The sequence below is a fragment of the Pempheris klunzingeri genome, chromosome 12 (assembly GCF_042242105.1).
Source record: "Pempheris klunzingeri isolate RE-2024b chromosome 12, fPemKlu1.hap1, whole genome shotgun sequence".
Classification (NCBI taxonomy): domain Eukaryota; kingdom Metazoa; phylum Chordata; class Actinopteri; order Acropomatiformes; family Pempheridae; genus Pempheris; species Pempheris klunzingeri.
Genome location: NC_092023.1, coordinates 19,755,075 through 19,771,806, shown reverse-complemented (window position 1 = coordinate 19,771,806; position 16,732 = coordinate 19,755,075). Strand labels below are relative to the sequence as shown.

The following is a 16,732-nucleotide window of genomic DNA, read 5'->3' as shown; positions in this document are numbered from 1 at the left end:
GCTCTGTGATTGTGGTATTACAATCAACAGGTCTCTCTTAATTTCACAGTTCTGACTCAGCTGGTTGCCTCCCTTGTGACTGAAACTCTGGATCAGTACCAGAAAGGATAGAGGAAAGAAGGGAAATGTGTTTAAAGTGTTGATTAAAAGGGTCAACAGGCTGTCCCTGTTGCCCCAGGGCTCTCTACATAATGTGTGCTGGGACAGAGTCCAGACTTATGACACCCTCAATGGAATTGAATTAAGGAAATGAATAAATGACTAAAAATAGAACCTTGTGGGAACATTTCCTTGTTTACTTTATGCACCGTAGTGATAACAGCTCCCATGTTTTCAACAAGTGATCTGTCTCCAGTTAGAGTGATTAAATTCAGAGTTGTCTGCTAGTTTATCATCACAGATATGAGGTTAGGACTGACAATTACAAAACAGGACCAATAAAATAAAATAAAATGAAGGAAAGGTGCCTAAGGCTTATACTTATCAAATACTTATGAATGGCATTGAATAAGATAACTTAACCATGGTAGTAATAATAATAACAATAATCTTTAAACATAATTATAAAAACATTATTATTATGAAGGAGCGCCAGCGTGTTGGATGACGACACTCGTTAGCAGAGCTCCGATTGGTTAGTTGTCGGCCGGAAGTAGACAGTGACCCACTCTTTTCTCTTTGCTCCGTGGCATTTTGCTTCACAGGCTGCCTGTCGCTGCTGGTTTTCTGCTAAACCCACGACTGTAAACTCATGCAGGAATGGACGAGGACGGAATAAGGTGGGTATTTGGTTTTAGTTTGTCATAACTGCTCTGCAGGTTCGCCAGTGGATATAAAATAATCTGAAAGCGGAGAGAAAATCCGAACATGGCTAAGATAGCTGTACAACCGCGTCAATGTCCGGTTTCCATTTTTCAAAGTAAGTGCACACGATAGGTGAGGTGTTACATCTAAGAGGGACAGATGTCACACTTTATGGAGCTGTGTGCTGAAAAGCTGCAAAAGAATTTAATCATTCCGAATCATAGCCAGTACGGCACATTTCTGCTCGTTGCCTACATGGCAATGGCCAGTGGGGCAAGTACTGTATGAAAGTACAAATCTGAGGTACTTGACTTGAAACTTCTCTTTTCATGCCATTTTCTACTGCTACTCCACTACATCTCAGAGGGAAGTTTGGTACTCTTTACTTACATTTATCTGACAACTTCAGTAGTTTGTTACAAATTAAATGAGCCAGCAGTTCCTACAAGCTGATACAGTAAGTGACAGCCAATATAGTCAGCAGATTAAAAATTGATATACAGAAAATTAATTGCCAACTATTTTGATCACCAGCTTTTTCACTCACTCACTCACAGTCAAGTTGAACTTCACAATTAAAACACAAGAGTAACCAAAGCAGATTATTTTAATAACATCTCGAGCTATATAACGCAGAATTCAATACTGTAAACAACACAACCCACTGCTTAAGTCGTGTTATTCTTAAAATACAAGGAAGTGAATTCACTGGAATTTGAGTCCCTGTTGGTACATGAATGTGTAGTGCTTATGAGTCACACACCTCAACATAGGAACTATTCATACCAAGTAAATGATATTAATGTGTAACTACAACTGTAGTTTTCAGGCAGTCCAGTTGTGGTATCAAATATTGAGATATCACATAATGTAAATATAATGTATTGATTAAGTTTTGATTAAGATGTAGTATGAATTGATAAAAATATTTAACACAATGGTTTAGTATAATAGGAGTGTGAAACAATGTAACCAAATATATAATTTTACACTTTGTTTTTAAAAAAAAATGCAGCAAGAAGAAACTAAACCTAATGGTGTACATTGAAGTGAACACTTCACAGGCAGATGAGATCATTCTATGATCTCTGATTTGGGGTTATAAAAGAAGGGACCCTTGCTTTGTTTGTCAGAACTGTTCAGGATTTTGTCTTGTTCAGGTTTCGGGTTTTGTTGTCGACAACAAATCTCTACTGCGCTGAACTCTGAAGTCTCCCTGTGCCTATTTGGAAGATTGACTCTTTGTTAGAACCTGGAAGGAGAAGACTGACACTTAGTCTCTGGCCCAAGTTTGGGGTTTCCCTCCCTCAACACTGTGCGAGAGAGACGACCAAGCTAAGCCTCACTTAGGACATAGTCATGTATTGTGTATTACCTCAAACTCATGATTTGGATCACTTGGATTTCTTTTTACATGTGAGGGTGTGAGCTTAAAGGTGCCCAGAGCTCAATGTTTAATGTCACTGACGTCACAAAGCAGCCACCCCAAGCATAATGTCTGTCTCTGTTGGAGGGACTGTACTTTGGGAGAAACAGACATGTTGTGCAAAATATCACTTCCTTTTTCTTTTTATTTGAAGGGCTCTGCAACCAGCAACCAGTTCTCAAAGTGCAGTTTTTGTTAGTCGTTCCCCTTTTTTTACTGGTTGATATCTTTAGACTTAATCAGCAGAATGACACCGTGGTAAATATGTTTTATGTCATTAGTTATGGTCTTGGTAATATCTAAAGTATATGCAAATTGCTGAAATTTAAAGTTGAAATAAATAGCTGGATTTCTGTATAATTCAGCACTAATCTCTTATTTGAAGAGGGAAACAAGGTGCAGCGCCCACATGAAAGAGCAAGTCTAAAGTGGCAAAAAGCTGCTCTTTTCCATCAAGCTACAACACAGTAGTTTAATAAGTACTGTGGGTTTTTTCAGTGTTGCAGTGTTGTTCAGCTCTGCTGCTTTGGACCCGGACGCCTGCTGGTTTTCATTAGAGCCGTCTTGAAACTGATTTACACCTGTGAGACCAGGTGAAGATAATGACTGTCAGTTCTTTGTGTGCTGAGGGCTGAAGTTGTAGATTTGATTATGTGACCTTCAAGAAACAATCGTGCGCTGCATGGGGTGTATAAGATGAGGTGTAAAAGCTCCATGTGGTTAGATACTGAGGATTTCCTGCCCGGCATCAGAGCTGAAGCAGATATTCAGACAGATCTGTCAACAACTGGCCTCCTGAAAGAATATAAGTCACAAAATAATTACGAAAACGACCTTGAATACTGTCGTTGTTGTTGTTGAATATATTTTGCCCCCATGTTGCATCCTTTGATTCCACAAGGTCCCTAATGGCATCTAGTTTATCGCATGGCTGTTCCGTAGAGTGTCGTGCTTTTATTTTGAAAAGGGAGCCGTCCAACCGGAAGTCAGGCTTCACTAGCTTGCAGTGGATCTCTTCGCCCACCAGCTCTCCCCTGTGCTGTTGTTTCGCTGAGCTAGCTGCCGTGCCCCAGCTCTCCAGGTGTAGCTAATTCCTGGTCTCTTCAGGTTTGAATTAAATCTTTCAAATGTAAAATCCTCGTAGAAGTCGGACATATAGTGAAGATGGAAGACGTTTTATTCACTGAACTGAACGAAATTGTTACTGGCAGGTTGCTTGGATGGTAACACTATGTTGTATTGTCAAGTGTTATTGATTATCTGCTGATCTGCTGCAGTGTTTGAATCTGAACTACAACTATTTAGCAGAGAGTCTTCACTAAAGTCTCCCCGCACAGAAAAAGGTTTTTTGTCTTATTTTTGTGATCTCTTCCCCCCCCCAGGTGATCTCTGCATGGATTGAAACATACAAATGTATGAAGACACTGAGAGGTTGGAGCCAAGAAGCAAGACTGTGACAGTGAAATGACTTAAACGCCCTTCCAAATGGCTGAGATGATGTTCAGAAGTATTTTATAAGTAATGTGATCAGAGGGGAAGAGGAATGCAGACTAGCCAGCTATAGCTTGTATGTGAGCGTGATGCCCAGGCGGGGGTTGCCGCTCCAGGGCCGGGTCCGCTGGCTCTTATTGGGCCTCTTCCTGCTGCTGGTGCTGCTGCTCTTCGCATACCTGCTGGAGTGCACCCCCCCAGCAGACGTCAGCCTGGTCCTGCCCGGCCTAGCAGGGGAGACCTACGGGAAGGAGTACTATCAGGCCCTGCTGCAGGAACAGGAGGAGCGCCACCTAAACCGCGCCGCCAGTCTCAAGCGTCAGATAGCCCAGCTCAAGCAGGAGCTGCAGGAAATGAGCGAGAAGCTGAAGCTCCTGCAGGATAAGAAGGAGCTCCCAGGGGTGCAGGGCCTGGCCGAGGCAAAGGACCAAGAGCCGGGAGATCTGCTGGAGTACCTGCACTCTCAGATCGACAAGGCCGAGGTCAACACAGGGGCACGCCTCCCCAGCGAGTATGCCTTGGTGCCGTTTGAGAGTTTCACCTCGTCCAAGGTGTACCAGCTAGAGATGGGGCTGACGCGGCACCCAGAAGAGAAACCCGTCCGCAAAGACCGCAGGGACGAGCTGGTGGAGGTCATCGAGGCTGCGCTGGATATCATCAACAACCCCGACGAGGAGGATGGCGTGGAGGAAGACATGCCGATGCAGAGACAAACCTACACAGAGGCGCACTTTTTTGAAGGTAAGATCTACACCACCTGACCGATGATGACTGTATCAGATCTGGTTTCTCAGTGCATCGCTGTTTTTCATTTCCTCCACCTCACAGGACTGTACAGGACAGAGCGAGACAAAGGGACACTTTACGAGCTCTTCTTTGCCAAAGAGGATTCCAGCAGCTTCCGCCACGTCACGCTCTTCAGGCCCTTTGGTCCTTTAATGAAAGTCAGGAGCACATCTGTAGAAACATCAGGAATGATTATAAACATCATTGTGCCGCTGGCAGGCAGAGTAGAAACTTTCTCACAGTTCTTGCACAACTTCAGGTGAGAATGAATTCGACATGACCCAGCATGTCATGTCATGTCATTCAGTGCATTCATATGTAGGCCCAGTTTTCATCACTGTTGTGTAATAAGACAAAACCGTGTTCTAATAATTAATGAAGAATTCATAATGTGTGTTTTTAGGGAGGTGTGCATACAGCAGGACAGGCGGGTACATCTCACGGTGGTTTATTTTGGGCAGGAAGGGCGACAGGAGGTGAAGTCATCTTTGGAAAAGATGTCAAGGTTTGTCCTTTCACTGAGAAGGAGCCTTTTACACGCTCTTGCTGGATTTGTGGTTATGTGTCATAGGACTTTAAATCCACTGCCTTTGTTGTTTTTCAGGGAGGAGAGCTTCTCCAATTACACCCTGATCCCAGTGGACGAGGAGTTTTCACGAGGTCGGGGTCTGGATATCGGAGCCCACGCCTGGAAGAATGGCGACGTCTTAATGTTTTTTTGTGATGTTGACATCCATTTTACTCTGGAGTTCCTCAACACCTGTCGTCTCCACACTGCTCCCAGTAGGTTTTCACATGTTACTGCTCAGATTTGTATAGTCTATAGTCTTTTTGAGCTTTTGTACAAAGTTGTGCTTCACCTTTTTTTTTTCCAGATAAGAAAGTCTTCTATCCAGTGGTGTTCAGTCTGTACAATCCTGCCATAGTTTATGGAAATCTGGAGCTGGCTCCACCCATTGAACTCCAGCTGGTGAGTACTGACAGTTCACATTTAGCTTTAAAAAGTATTAAGTGAAGGAGGATTTCCAGACATGTTTTAAGACATTAAAAAGCATTCTGATCAGAATAATGATTTGCATCTGATATGGATTTTGCACAATGAAATCTACCGAGATGAAAATTCTTAAAACTACAACTACTTCTTTTCCACATTGGGGAAACAAAAATCCAAAAAATGTTGCAACATGCAAATGTTTTTCATTTCAAAAGTTTTACAAATGTCTCCTACATCACTCAAGAGTCCATTCTCACCGTGCGTGCGCTGGCGGTTTATGTTTCCACATCACACTTGTGTGAAGTTGTGTACTGGACCGTGACTGGCTTCCTAACTAGTTGTGATGTCATAAAATAACCTTACATTTACAACATTTTAAAATTTAAATTGAACCAAATGTATGTTGTTCCCTTTTTTTTTCTAATTAAAAATCTCATTTCAAACAGATTCATAAAAAAGATGCTGGATTTTGGAGAGATTTTGGATTTGGAATGACGTGCCAGTATCGCTCAGATTTCCTAAACATCGGTAAGCACTCATTAATATTCTGTATACTCGCAAACAACCGATAACGTTGACCGACAACTTATACATTTTATTTTATTCCTCCAGGTGGGTTTGATCTAGAAGTCAAAGGCTGGGGTGTGGAAGATGTCCACTTGTACAGGAAGTACCTCCGGAGCGACGTGATAGTGACTCGGACGCCAGTGTCCAGCCTTTTCCACCTGTGGCACGAGAAGCAGTGTGCAGACGAGCTGACGCCGGAACAGTACCGCATGTGCATCCAGTCCAAAGCCATGAACGAGGCCTCCCACTCTCACCTGGGAATGTTGGTTTTCCGCGAGGAGATCGAGGCTCACCTACGGAAGCAGGCCTTCAAGACTCAGAGCAAAACGGAGGAGTGAGCGAGCCTCCGCGCAGCCATCGGCATTCCAATGTTAAGACTGTGAGGTGCTGACATTATCAACACACTACAGCAAAGACATGTTTACATGGATCCTTGTGCGTTTCACCGCACAGCTGTAGACAGATGAATGTACAAAAACAAACATAATCAATGTGAAACTTCACACCATGGTACAACTCTGACTGAAGAGAGCCAGCAGTATCAAACATGAATAAACGATCAAAGTGGTTAAATTTAACTTGCTTAAGGAAAATTTAAACATGTAAAACCACTGATATATCTCTTGGATTTGGGTGGACATTGTATTTTACATATTGAAATCAATTCAATAAGCATGCTGATATTATCTTGGGGAACATAACTTCTCATGAAGCCATGAAGTCACTCAGTCTCTTCACCATTTTCACCATCTCTGCTGCTGAAATACCTTTCGCTGCTGAATGTGTCCTCGGCCGGTAGGTTTCAGCTGTTTCAGATGGTTTCTGCATTCCAGAAAAGCACCAAACAAGGTCAAATACAACCAGCTGTCAACATTGAGTGGCTTTTTAAGCAGTTACGAAAGGGTAACCAGTCCAACTCCCAAACTATTTATTTACTGTTGACAAAAGGAGAAATAAAAAGTTGCACTTTCTTAAGATGGCCGTTATAAAAAAAAAAGGCAACCAGTGAGTTTCTTCTGTTTCACAGCTTTCTGTGAGTTGAGGATCAAAGCAGATAATCTTTCACCTTTTCCAGTATTTTGGCAGTTGTGTAGGAGCCATAATGGTCTGTTAGTTATATTTATAGGTTGTTTCAGGCTGACAATGTGGTAGAAAAAGGGACTTTTCTGTGCGTGTGTTGTCTGTCACTCTTGTCCTTAGCTCACGGCCGCTTCCAAGTGATCATTTTAACAGAGAAGCATGTTGATTATTAAGAGCCAGGAGCAAAGATGTGCTTATAGCATGCAGCGCTATGATATCAGGTCTGTGCGTGGACCAGTATTATTGTTTAATAACAAAGATTTATCATTTAATGCCCGGTGAGAATCACTCACAGCACTATGACTCTTAATACTGGACTGAGATTGAATGTTACAGCCACTCATGTAAATACTTTTCTAATATTTCTTTGTTTCATACATGCGAGTTGAATACTTTTGTCGCACGTGCCTACACGCTTTAAGTGATATCAAAAGTCGACAGCTGTAGGCCTGTTGATCTTGTTCCATCTCATAATGAGAGGGGATGTTACAGTGGAGTCTCAGAGGTTAGAGGTGTGAAGGTGTAGAGCAGACAAGACAGGCAGGCTTTATTTTTCTCACAATGACGGCAGGTTTTTCTTGCATCTCATCCTGTACTGTAATTGTTTTTAATCAGTGTTTTTGCAAATATTACAGCTTTTTGTAGATAGTCTTAAAGTCTCCTCACCCTGCAGGAGAAATGTTACATGTCTTCCTTTCAGCAGTACGCAACAATTCAAACATTCAAGAACCTGCGCAAGGAAATGATTTATTTTGAAGTTTTGGCCATGAAATAAAACTTACAGAAGGCTGCATTAACGTGCTGTTATGTCATTTCTGCTGTAAGCATTTGATTTGATGATACATGTTTTCAGTAAACTTGACCAGTTCTATAATTTATACTATAAAAATGTAATATCAAACTTGTCAAGTGTCTTTAAATCTACAGGCTCATTTGTATTTGTTTCTTAATTTAAGACAAATGGCATAATACAATTGTATTATTCATCTGCATACAATAAACTACATTAATAGAAAATAAAAGTGAAAAGAAAAAAAAGCATAATCAAAATCCTGGAGAACTGACACAGAATAAAATGAGTTTCTGACAGGCTTATTTTCATTTCAGGTACTTCAATATTTGTATTAATGTGCAATCTGTTCTGGATGGATCCCCGCGGCTTTGTAGATCTCTTTAAGAAGAAGCAGAGCGGTGTCTTCGGATTGCCTGCAAAACAACACGAGCGTTAATGTAGAGGCTTAACTTCATGTGCTAACAGATCACTCAAAGTAAGTGGATGAGCTACAGGCCTTTCGACGGGGAAGACATTTTGTCACAGTAGAAAAAGCACATGTCTGAATAATACAACTAATGATGGCTGAATTCAATTTAGCTGCTTTGGTTTCCAACAAAGTGATGAAAGCAGCAAAATGATCATGAATCTATCATCAAAACAGTAGCCAATTACTCTTCTGTCAAATGTCTAATTGTAGTTACAGCTGCAGATTGGTGGAGGGACTGAATTTTTAACTCGTCAGCGTCTGAAGGCACAGTGGTAGAAAGCCTGAATGGAAGGAGGTTCTCTGTACCAGTAGCAGAGATGACTCTGGAGGGCAAACAGGTACTCGTTGAAACTCTCGATGGGCTTCTCCTGCAGGACGTAGTCTATGCGATTGCCTGCGTTGAGCATCCCGATCTTCACCTGGGGCTCCTCTTCTTTTAGTGGCTCAGGGCTCTCTGGGATCTTATGCTCTGTGTGAAACCAGAAGGGAGTTCAGGGGTCTTCAAAGTCAGAGTTTAACAGTTATGTTTTCAAGGTTAGGGTAAATGCTTTGAAAATCCTTAAAATCCTTGAATTTCATTCATAATCTGTCTACATAGCGACTCATGTAAACCACAAATCTTAATATTTGAGCTGAAATGATCCCGTCGCCATATTTGTTTGTTGTGTTCTGGCATTTCACACCAGACGCTGAGCGAACTGGATCTGGATGGACTGATATGGGCACCAACATGAAAAGACATTTTTCTGCTCCATGTCTGGCTCAACCCAGCGTTAGAAGCAGCATGCTCAGCATCAATAAACAAAGTGACAGTTTGCATTAGTTGCTGTGGGTTTAAAGGAATTCTACAGTTTCATTTATAGTAATAATTTAGATGTGATAACGGCTTTGAGAGTCTGGAAATTGTTGGATTAGGTACCTTGAAAGTGCTTGAATTATACTCTTAAACTGTACAAACCCTGGGAGTTCATATCTCTCACACACAATACAGAGTCAACTTGACAAAGGAGTCACAAATGAGAGAAACTCACCCTCCCGCGCTTGCTTCTCCTGCTCTTCGATCTGATTGGCCACGATGGCCAGCTCAGCCTGAAGCTGGGCAGACGAGGTGTGAGCGCGGGCGAACTCGTTGAGCGTCTGCCAGGCGGTCCTAAGGGAGCTGATGAAGCCCTGCTTCAGGTCCGAGCCCATCCTGGAGAGAGACTCCTTCAGCTCTGAAACACAGATGGACCCGTTACTAAATATCTGCAGGGAAAAGCCTTTCACATGTGACCAATAAAGGCTTTTTATTCAGAGCCAAAAACAACAACATAAAACTATGCAGGTTGACAAAACAAATTATTTTACCCGACCAATTATTAGATATCTATTTGTCTTCAAAATGAAACAACAAAAGAGCATTTGTCCACATTTTTCTGTTATTATTAAAACCATTAAGAATTGCATAAAACAGAACTTCGATACAACCAGCAAGAACTTCATTTTGAGCTTCAGCTTACATTTTTCTGCAAGGCAAGAGAAAATTCACTGCCCTGTCTGTTTTACCACTTTATTAAGCCACAGCAGTTTCAATGTAAGAAAAGAGTCTTTGTATTTTATGTCCCACAAATTAGGGCACCCCACCCATAAGGAGCAGAGAGGCCTGAACCGAGGACACAACATGCACTAACACGAGACAACAACGCAGCTCTTATGAAGACATCGTCAGCATTTACTAGTAACTTATGACATGCATTCGTTTACTTGTAGCTTTATCAAGTAGGTTTTCAAACGTGCATTTATTTGGGGTGATGCAAGCAGACATTTCTGAGAAAATTATCGGCGAGTGTGGTACCGAGATGAAGCCGCTTCCTCCCTTTGTGATGTGGGATCAGAACAGGCTTCAGGTCCAAGTCGGGTACAATCATGGGCTCAATCCTGTACGCAACTGGATCCAGCTGAAAGAAAATTAGTCGCTGATGAAGCCATCAGATAGTAATGTGATGAAGTGACCCAGCATCACTGTTTTCATCACCTTTTGATGATACTTCTCAATACTTAATTTGTATTTTTGTACGTAGTAAATAATGTGTGGACAAAGTAGGGTAGGCATAGCTTAAATGATAACTTTGTTATTTTTAAACCTGGGCCCTACCTGTGCATATTTTGGGGTCAAAATGACTGGATTTGGACAAATGAAAGTTTTGGCATTGGTCCAGTAGATCGCCTCAGCCATGAACGTGCTACAATGACAGTAACGTAATCCTTTAATAATCAAAGTATGTTCATGAAAAGTGCTTGTTTTTTTGCCACTGACAGGCTCAGATATTTTAAGTGTCTGACAAGAATTATGGAAAGTATCCCTGTACAGATAGACCTGTAAGATCATTTGTGTTTAACGAGACAGACGTACACTCAGTTCAAAGCTACCAGACTTCATTGACTAAAACGGTCATTTTACCTCACACAACACAAGAGTTGCTAGTTAAGTCGCAGTGACTGCGGTGTTTTAATACACTAGTTCTGATCCAAACGTAACTTATTAAACACTAAAAAAGCCACACAATAACACAAACAAACTGACAGATTGAGGCAGCAGTAGAACAGCAACTCTCGCGTTCTGCAGGTAAAATTACTGTTTTTGTCAATGGAGTCTGGTGGCTTTGAACCAAGTAACATAATGACTGTTGTCAGACATTTGGAATAACTATATGAGCAGTGGCAAAAACAAGTGCTTTAGACTGTGATAGGGATGGTCATTGTAACCCATTTTCGTTTCAAACCCAAAATATTTCAAACTAGAGCCAGGTTTAAAAACAACAAAGTTATCCTTTAATTAGCAGTAATTCCCTCAGGATATACATGTTGGAGGAACTGCATACCGGATGGTAAATGTTGAAGAATCCCTTGCACGTGGGCAGCTGGTACGTCTCTTCAATCTTTTCCAGTCCTCGGACTGTCAGGAACATGCCGATTGGAGACCCCAAGGCAAAGAAGTTGACTGGCTCAAAGTCCAGAGCGTGGTAGACCACAGACACCTGCAGCACAAAACATTAATAAAGTTGTTACTTAACGTCAGGTCAAACCCAGGATATTAACATTACTCCTCCGTCACATTTACCTGTCCAGTGCCAACTTCAAAGTAATTGTAGTCGACGTGGATGGAGGAGACGGTGTTGCCCGCTGGAAGCTTCCTCACAGAGGGATCAGGAGGAGCTGCAGCTGGTGGTGGGAAGGGCGCCACAGTCTGACTGACCTCCTTGGCCTCTGCTTTCTTCTCCTGGGCTGCCTGACGTGCAGCCTGCGTACATGAAACCAAGACAGAGGCAAACAAAGAGCGCGTTAGTCATCACCATCGGCTTATCAAGCCTCACATGTGCTCAGAGAGACAAACATACCTGCTTATTCACTCTTTCTTTGACAAACTTGGCGACCTTTTTCCTGGGACCCAGTGGGATTCCCATCTCTTTCAGGTCCTCAATTGTGCACATAAGCTGAAAGAATGTGAGACGGGAACAAAGTGAAACAGCCAGCATTACCTTATAAACATGATATGACATCAAAAGCCCGAGCTGTTATCAAATTACTTCTTAAATAAACCAGCCAAACACCCTGGCCTTACTAATTTTAGGGAGGAAGGCAAAGGAGGTTTTTGTTCTTACAAAAGATTCTATGTCGATCCTCTCCTCATCAAAGGTACTCTTGTACTCAGACAAGCCCAGATGCTCCAGCACAGCAGAAAGATCCTCAAACTCCTCCCCTTCTTCTTTGGGCTCCTCTTCCACAGCTGGAGGGGTGATGGCATTATTTGCCTGTGTGATGGGGGCAGTCACCTGATGCGAGAGGCAGAATTTACAATCATTTATTGCAACGTTATTTTGAAATGATCAATTATGCACACGAGTATGCCGAAGAACTGAAATCATTCATGATGAGTTATGACATGAATCATGTTCAGTGGAGAAACAAATCTGCTGTGTTTTAATTGAAAAATATGATGTTTTTCAACTGAACAGCAGGATAATCTGTGACCTGTTGAGCTAATTAACTGGTGTGTGACCTGTTTGGTGTCTCCATTAGCAGTGGGAATGATTGGTGTCGACAGCGCAGGAGAGCCATTCTTCTGATTTGACAACAGGTCGAAGAGAATCAGGGAGCCTACGAGTACAAAAGAGACACAACACAGTCTGGGTGAAAACAGACAAAAGACAAAGACACTGGTGTGGAAGCTGATCAGCTGCCTTATTACCTAAGCTGTGCCCGGACACTGATACGCTTCCTCTGTAATCTGGGTTCCTCGTCATAAACAGAGCATAGAGTCTGTTAATTTCTTGGGCAACTGTGTCCATTATTGTCTGGCAGTAGGTGGGACTGTTGTAGAAAAGCACGTCTAACAAGGTCTCATTAGTAAAGTGACGTAAACGTCCAGTGCTGGGCAGGGTTATCTTCTTTATCCTCCTACAAAGAGAAATAGGAAATTAGTTTAGAGTTTATCAAGTCTAAAAAGCAAAAGCATACTGATATTCTATATTTTTCTTACAGTTACTGTTGTTTAATAGCATTAAATGATTGTTACTGTGAGGGAGCAGTTCTATGCATTTACAATGTAAAGCTCAGAATCATTGAACTGAACAAAGAGTCTCGCAGACTCCCATCACAGTCCAAACAGCAGCTTGTAACAAAGACCAAACGTGGGTGTCTGGAGTGGTTATAATCAAAAGCGTCCACGGTCATTGTAAACCTGCCTCTCCTCACCTGTCCACCCCTGTGGCATCTCCATGTAGAGCCGTGTGCCACTGCACAGGGAGAAACTCCACCCTACTGATGGCGTGCTCGTCCAGCGATTTCTTAAAGTGACTGTGCAGCAGCTTCAGTGACACACTGCGGAAGTCATCCACTAAAAGCACATGGATTGTGACAGTTTATTTCATAAATATCATCTCTGTAGGGTGCACACTTATACCGGAAAACGGCATGACTGTATTCCACTCACCACACTCGACCATGCTCCTAAACCTCAGGTCACACACGGGACCGATTCCATGAACCATGAACACAAGATGATCCACTTTGGGGAGCTCACCTGGAAAAGGTGCACAGGATGTGACTTCACTCACTGATTTAAACAATCACGTAGTGTGCTGTTTATATCTTAATATGCACCTAAAATTAACTGTGTTAAATTATTATTAAGCTGCAATACATTTAAAACCAGATCTTAAAATGCATCTGACAGTGAAATCTGACTTAATTTCCCCACTTTAATGATTATTATGAGGGCTGGCACTTCCTCTAATGTATTTTAAAATTAATGTCTCATCTCACTTTACAGTCTCCGGACTTTACAGTGTCCTAAAAATACTCCTGAATATCTCCTCTGAGCTTTCATGTTGGATCAGTGAACTGAAAGTTGATTTCCATTTACACAGGAGCTCTAAAATTACTTAGTACACGGTGAATTTTATGTTCTTCTTTTCCCATGAGTGCCTACACTTTGATTAAATTAAATGTGAGCACAGAGGAACTTAACTACCATCAGGCACTTCATCGTGGTCATCATCGATCCCTCTCTTCACCACTCTAGGCCTGTTCTGCCCGTCCGGAGTTGTGCCCCACTCATCCGGCATGGAGGAGGGCTGAAACTGCACAATCACCTACACAGGCAAAAAGAACTCAATCAAATCACATTAATAGGATTAATCATCCCAAGACCATCACTTCCCACTAATCAGACAAGACTTTACCTTTGGATTGTGCATGACAATGGTCTCTCCTGATGGAAACTCCAGTCTACGGTGCCACTGGTTGGTAGACACCGCTTTCTTATACTCTCCCTGAAGTTACAGACACGATATGTTTGACTGACAGACAACAAGGCAACATAAAAGATGTCCAACATTTTACTCAACACAACATCTGTTTCTGGAGACATGCAGTAGTGAGACTGACCTCCAGCTTTTCACTAAACTCCTCAGAATAAGGAATAAAGCGACTATCCGTGTCCCCTTTGTAGAACCAAGAGCAGCGGCGGACTTCTGTAGGCTCCTCCTCCCAGTACACCGCAGTCCGTATGCGGTCATAGAGCTGCACGTCGTAGCGGCCTCCATCTGTACGCACGATCACGTTTTCTGGGTCTGGTTGAACTGGAGGAACAAAAAGCCCATAAAAACTTTAGAGTAAATCACAGTCGCACCAACACTGTTAGATGTATGATGGATAAAAAAACATCCACAAACCTGAGTTATACGTCTCCTCTAACTGAAGAGAGTCAATGATACTGAAAGGAAGCCAGACGCTCTTTGATTCCACTAATTTGCAGTAAAACCAGTGAGGCTGAACAGGCTCGTAGATGTTGTAGTTGTATGGCATCATGGGACCTGCAGGAACTATTGCTCCAGCAGTGGTGGCCGAAGGTGGAGGCGCCTGAATATGTGTAGGAGGAGGCTGAAGAGAGGAAAAAAATCCCAATTGTAAATCTTTCTTCATAAATGATGACTGATCAGTCATTTCATAAACTTAATGGGTTAATCAAGTATCTGACAAACAAATCCAACACAGTGACTGATGAGCTTTTATCTACCTTTGTGAATGTGGGTCCTGACAGTGGGAATGTCTGTGGCGGAGAGCTGAGAGAGTATGGATTTTGCTGAGGTGTGTGTGTTGGTGGCAGGATCTCTGGAGCAGGAATATAAGGACTGGCTCTGCTGCTGGTGGCGGTGTGTCGGTACGGGTTATGGCTCTGTGGCTGCATCTGGGGAGGTGGCGGGGTCATCGTGGTGGGGGGAGGTGTGTGACGGCCCATGGGACTCTGGTAAACTGCACTGCCAAACGCAGGAGGAGCAGGGTTCATTTGCGAGCCTGGAGGTGGCGGTGGGGCCATGCTGACACAGCTGGGAACGGCTGTTGTCGTCGGGGCTGCTGAGAGGGCCGGCGGCGGGCATGGCGACTGGCCGATGGATGCAAACGGGTCACTGGTGGTTACGGGGCTGGAGAAGTAGTTGAATGTAGACGGGGCTGGTCCGTTCCCAGAGGTCTGACCTAGAAAGCTGTCTTCTTCTCCAACATCAGTGGAATCATCTGATAAATCAAAACAGAATAAAACCTTTGTTCAAACAGGGAGCACACTTATATATGTGACTTTGCAAGACATAACATTTATACACACAAATATTCAAACACAGAGGGGAAGTGGGCATGTACGTAAAACTGTAGGGATGGAGCTAATGATGGTTTTCAATAGTTTGATCTATAAAATGTCAGAAAATAGAGGAAAATGTTCATAAAAATTTCCCTGAGCTCAAAGTGACGTCTTCAAATGTCCTGTTTTGTATAAAATTCAAAGAATTAAAATTACAATGATACAAAACAGAGAAAAGAAACAAACCATCATACTGAAACTGAAACCAGTGTTTTTCATTGTAAATGATTTCATTATCAAAATTATTGCCAATTACTTTTCTCACACTTTTGTTGATTAATGGATTAATCCTCCAAACATTTTAACTCTATACAATATATCAGTAATCATGACACAAAAAATGAGAACTTAGCTACAGCAGAGCCTTTAAAGGACTTTAATTTGTCAGCTAACTCAGACAGAGAGATGCTTTGATGATTTAACTGTCCCACATAACTGTACATCCTCTTCATGTAGTGACACGTGAGGCAGGGGACCGCGGTGTTAATGATGCTAACCTGTCGCACAGGTCAGCTCACACTTTGTTTCATTTTCTTTCACACTAAATTACAGCTGACAGCAGCACAGCTAGCTAGCTCGCTAGCTTAGCCTCCTAAGGACAGCGCTAATGTTTGGTCATTTCCTCTGTTAGTGTTTCATCTCACCTCCTGACAACACCGCCGGGCCGGAGGCCTGACTCACGGGCATGAAAGGCAAGTTGAAGTTAAACTCCGGAGCAGCGCTGAACAGTAAATTTGCACTGGTGTTGGGAACATTATTATTTTTCCTATCTGCCATTTTCCCCTAGATTTACACGTAGCCACTACCGGAGCAGCACACGCTCCGTCCGTCAAACAGCCTTCTTCCTGCCCTTACAGATTTTAACGATCTCTACAGCAGCAGCAGCAGCCAAACAAGCGCTCAGAGGGCGAACACATAGTTTAGAGATCTACTGAAAATGCGCAGGTCTCCTGACCGCAGCTCGTTGGTGGTAGTAAAAACAAACAGCCTCTCTCATTACTGCCACCTATAGGACGACCGGTTTAGCTACACGGTGACTTTTTACCCTTTTAAACGAGATAATGGAGAATTTATGCAGAATGCAGCTGTTTTTAATGAAGAGTGAATTTATATAATCATTAAAGGCTTCCCGGACTAAAATCAAA

At 42.5% G+C, this 16,732-nt stretch overlaps 2 protein-coding genes across 2 annotated transcripts; one reads left to right on the top strand and one right to left on the bottom strand.

The window, feature by feature from the left end:
* Positions 1 to 666: 666 nt before the first annotated feature.
* On the top strand, positions 667 to 7,945 carry csgalnact2 (chondroitin sulfate N-acetylgalactosaminyltransferase 2). The gene is made up of 8 exons (XM_070840676.1): positions 667 to 779; positions 3,613 to 4,462; positions 4,550 to 4,766; positions 4,911 to 5,012; positions 5,112 to 5,290; positions 5,383 to 5,477; positions 5,948 to 6,029; positions 6,114 to 7,945. Exons 2-8 carry the CDS (start codon positions 3,811 to 3,813, stop codon positions 6,404 to 6,406), a joined length of 1,620 nt encoding a protein of 539 aa, XP_070696777.1. The 5' UTR covers positions 667 to 779; positions 3,613 to 3,810; the 3' UTR covers positions 6,407 to 7,945.
* sec23ip (SEC23 interacting protein) lies at positions 7,734 to 16,417 on the bottom strand. Its single transcript, XM_070840675.1, has 18 exons — positions 16,232 to 16,417; positions 14,970 to 15,466; positions 14,626 to 14,833; positions 14,339 to 14,532; positions 14,134 to 14,223; positions 13,923 to 14,043; positions 13,383 to 13,472; positions 13,145 to 13,286; positions 12,639 to 12,847; positions 12,450 to 12,547; positions 12,052 to 12,222; positions 11,788 to 11,883; positions 11,511 to 11,690; positions 11,272 to 11,427; positions 10,245 to 10,347; positions 9,442 to 9,624; positions 8,717 to 8,879; positions 7,734 to 8,354 (listed from the first exon to the last, which is right to left on the bottom strand). Exons 1-18 carry the CDS (start codon positions 16,362 to 16,364, stop codon positions 8,273 to 8,275), a joined length of 2,916 nt encoding a protein of 971 aa, XP_070696776.1. The 5' UTR covers positions 16,365 to 16,417; the 3' UTR covers positions 7,734 to 8,272.
* Between the last annotated feature and the right edge of the window lie 315 nt (positions 16,418 to 16,732).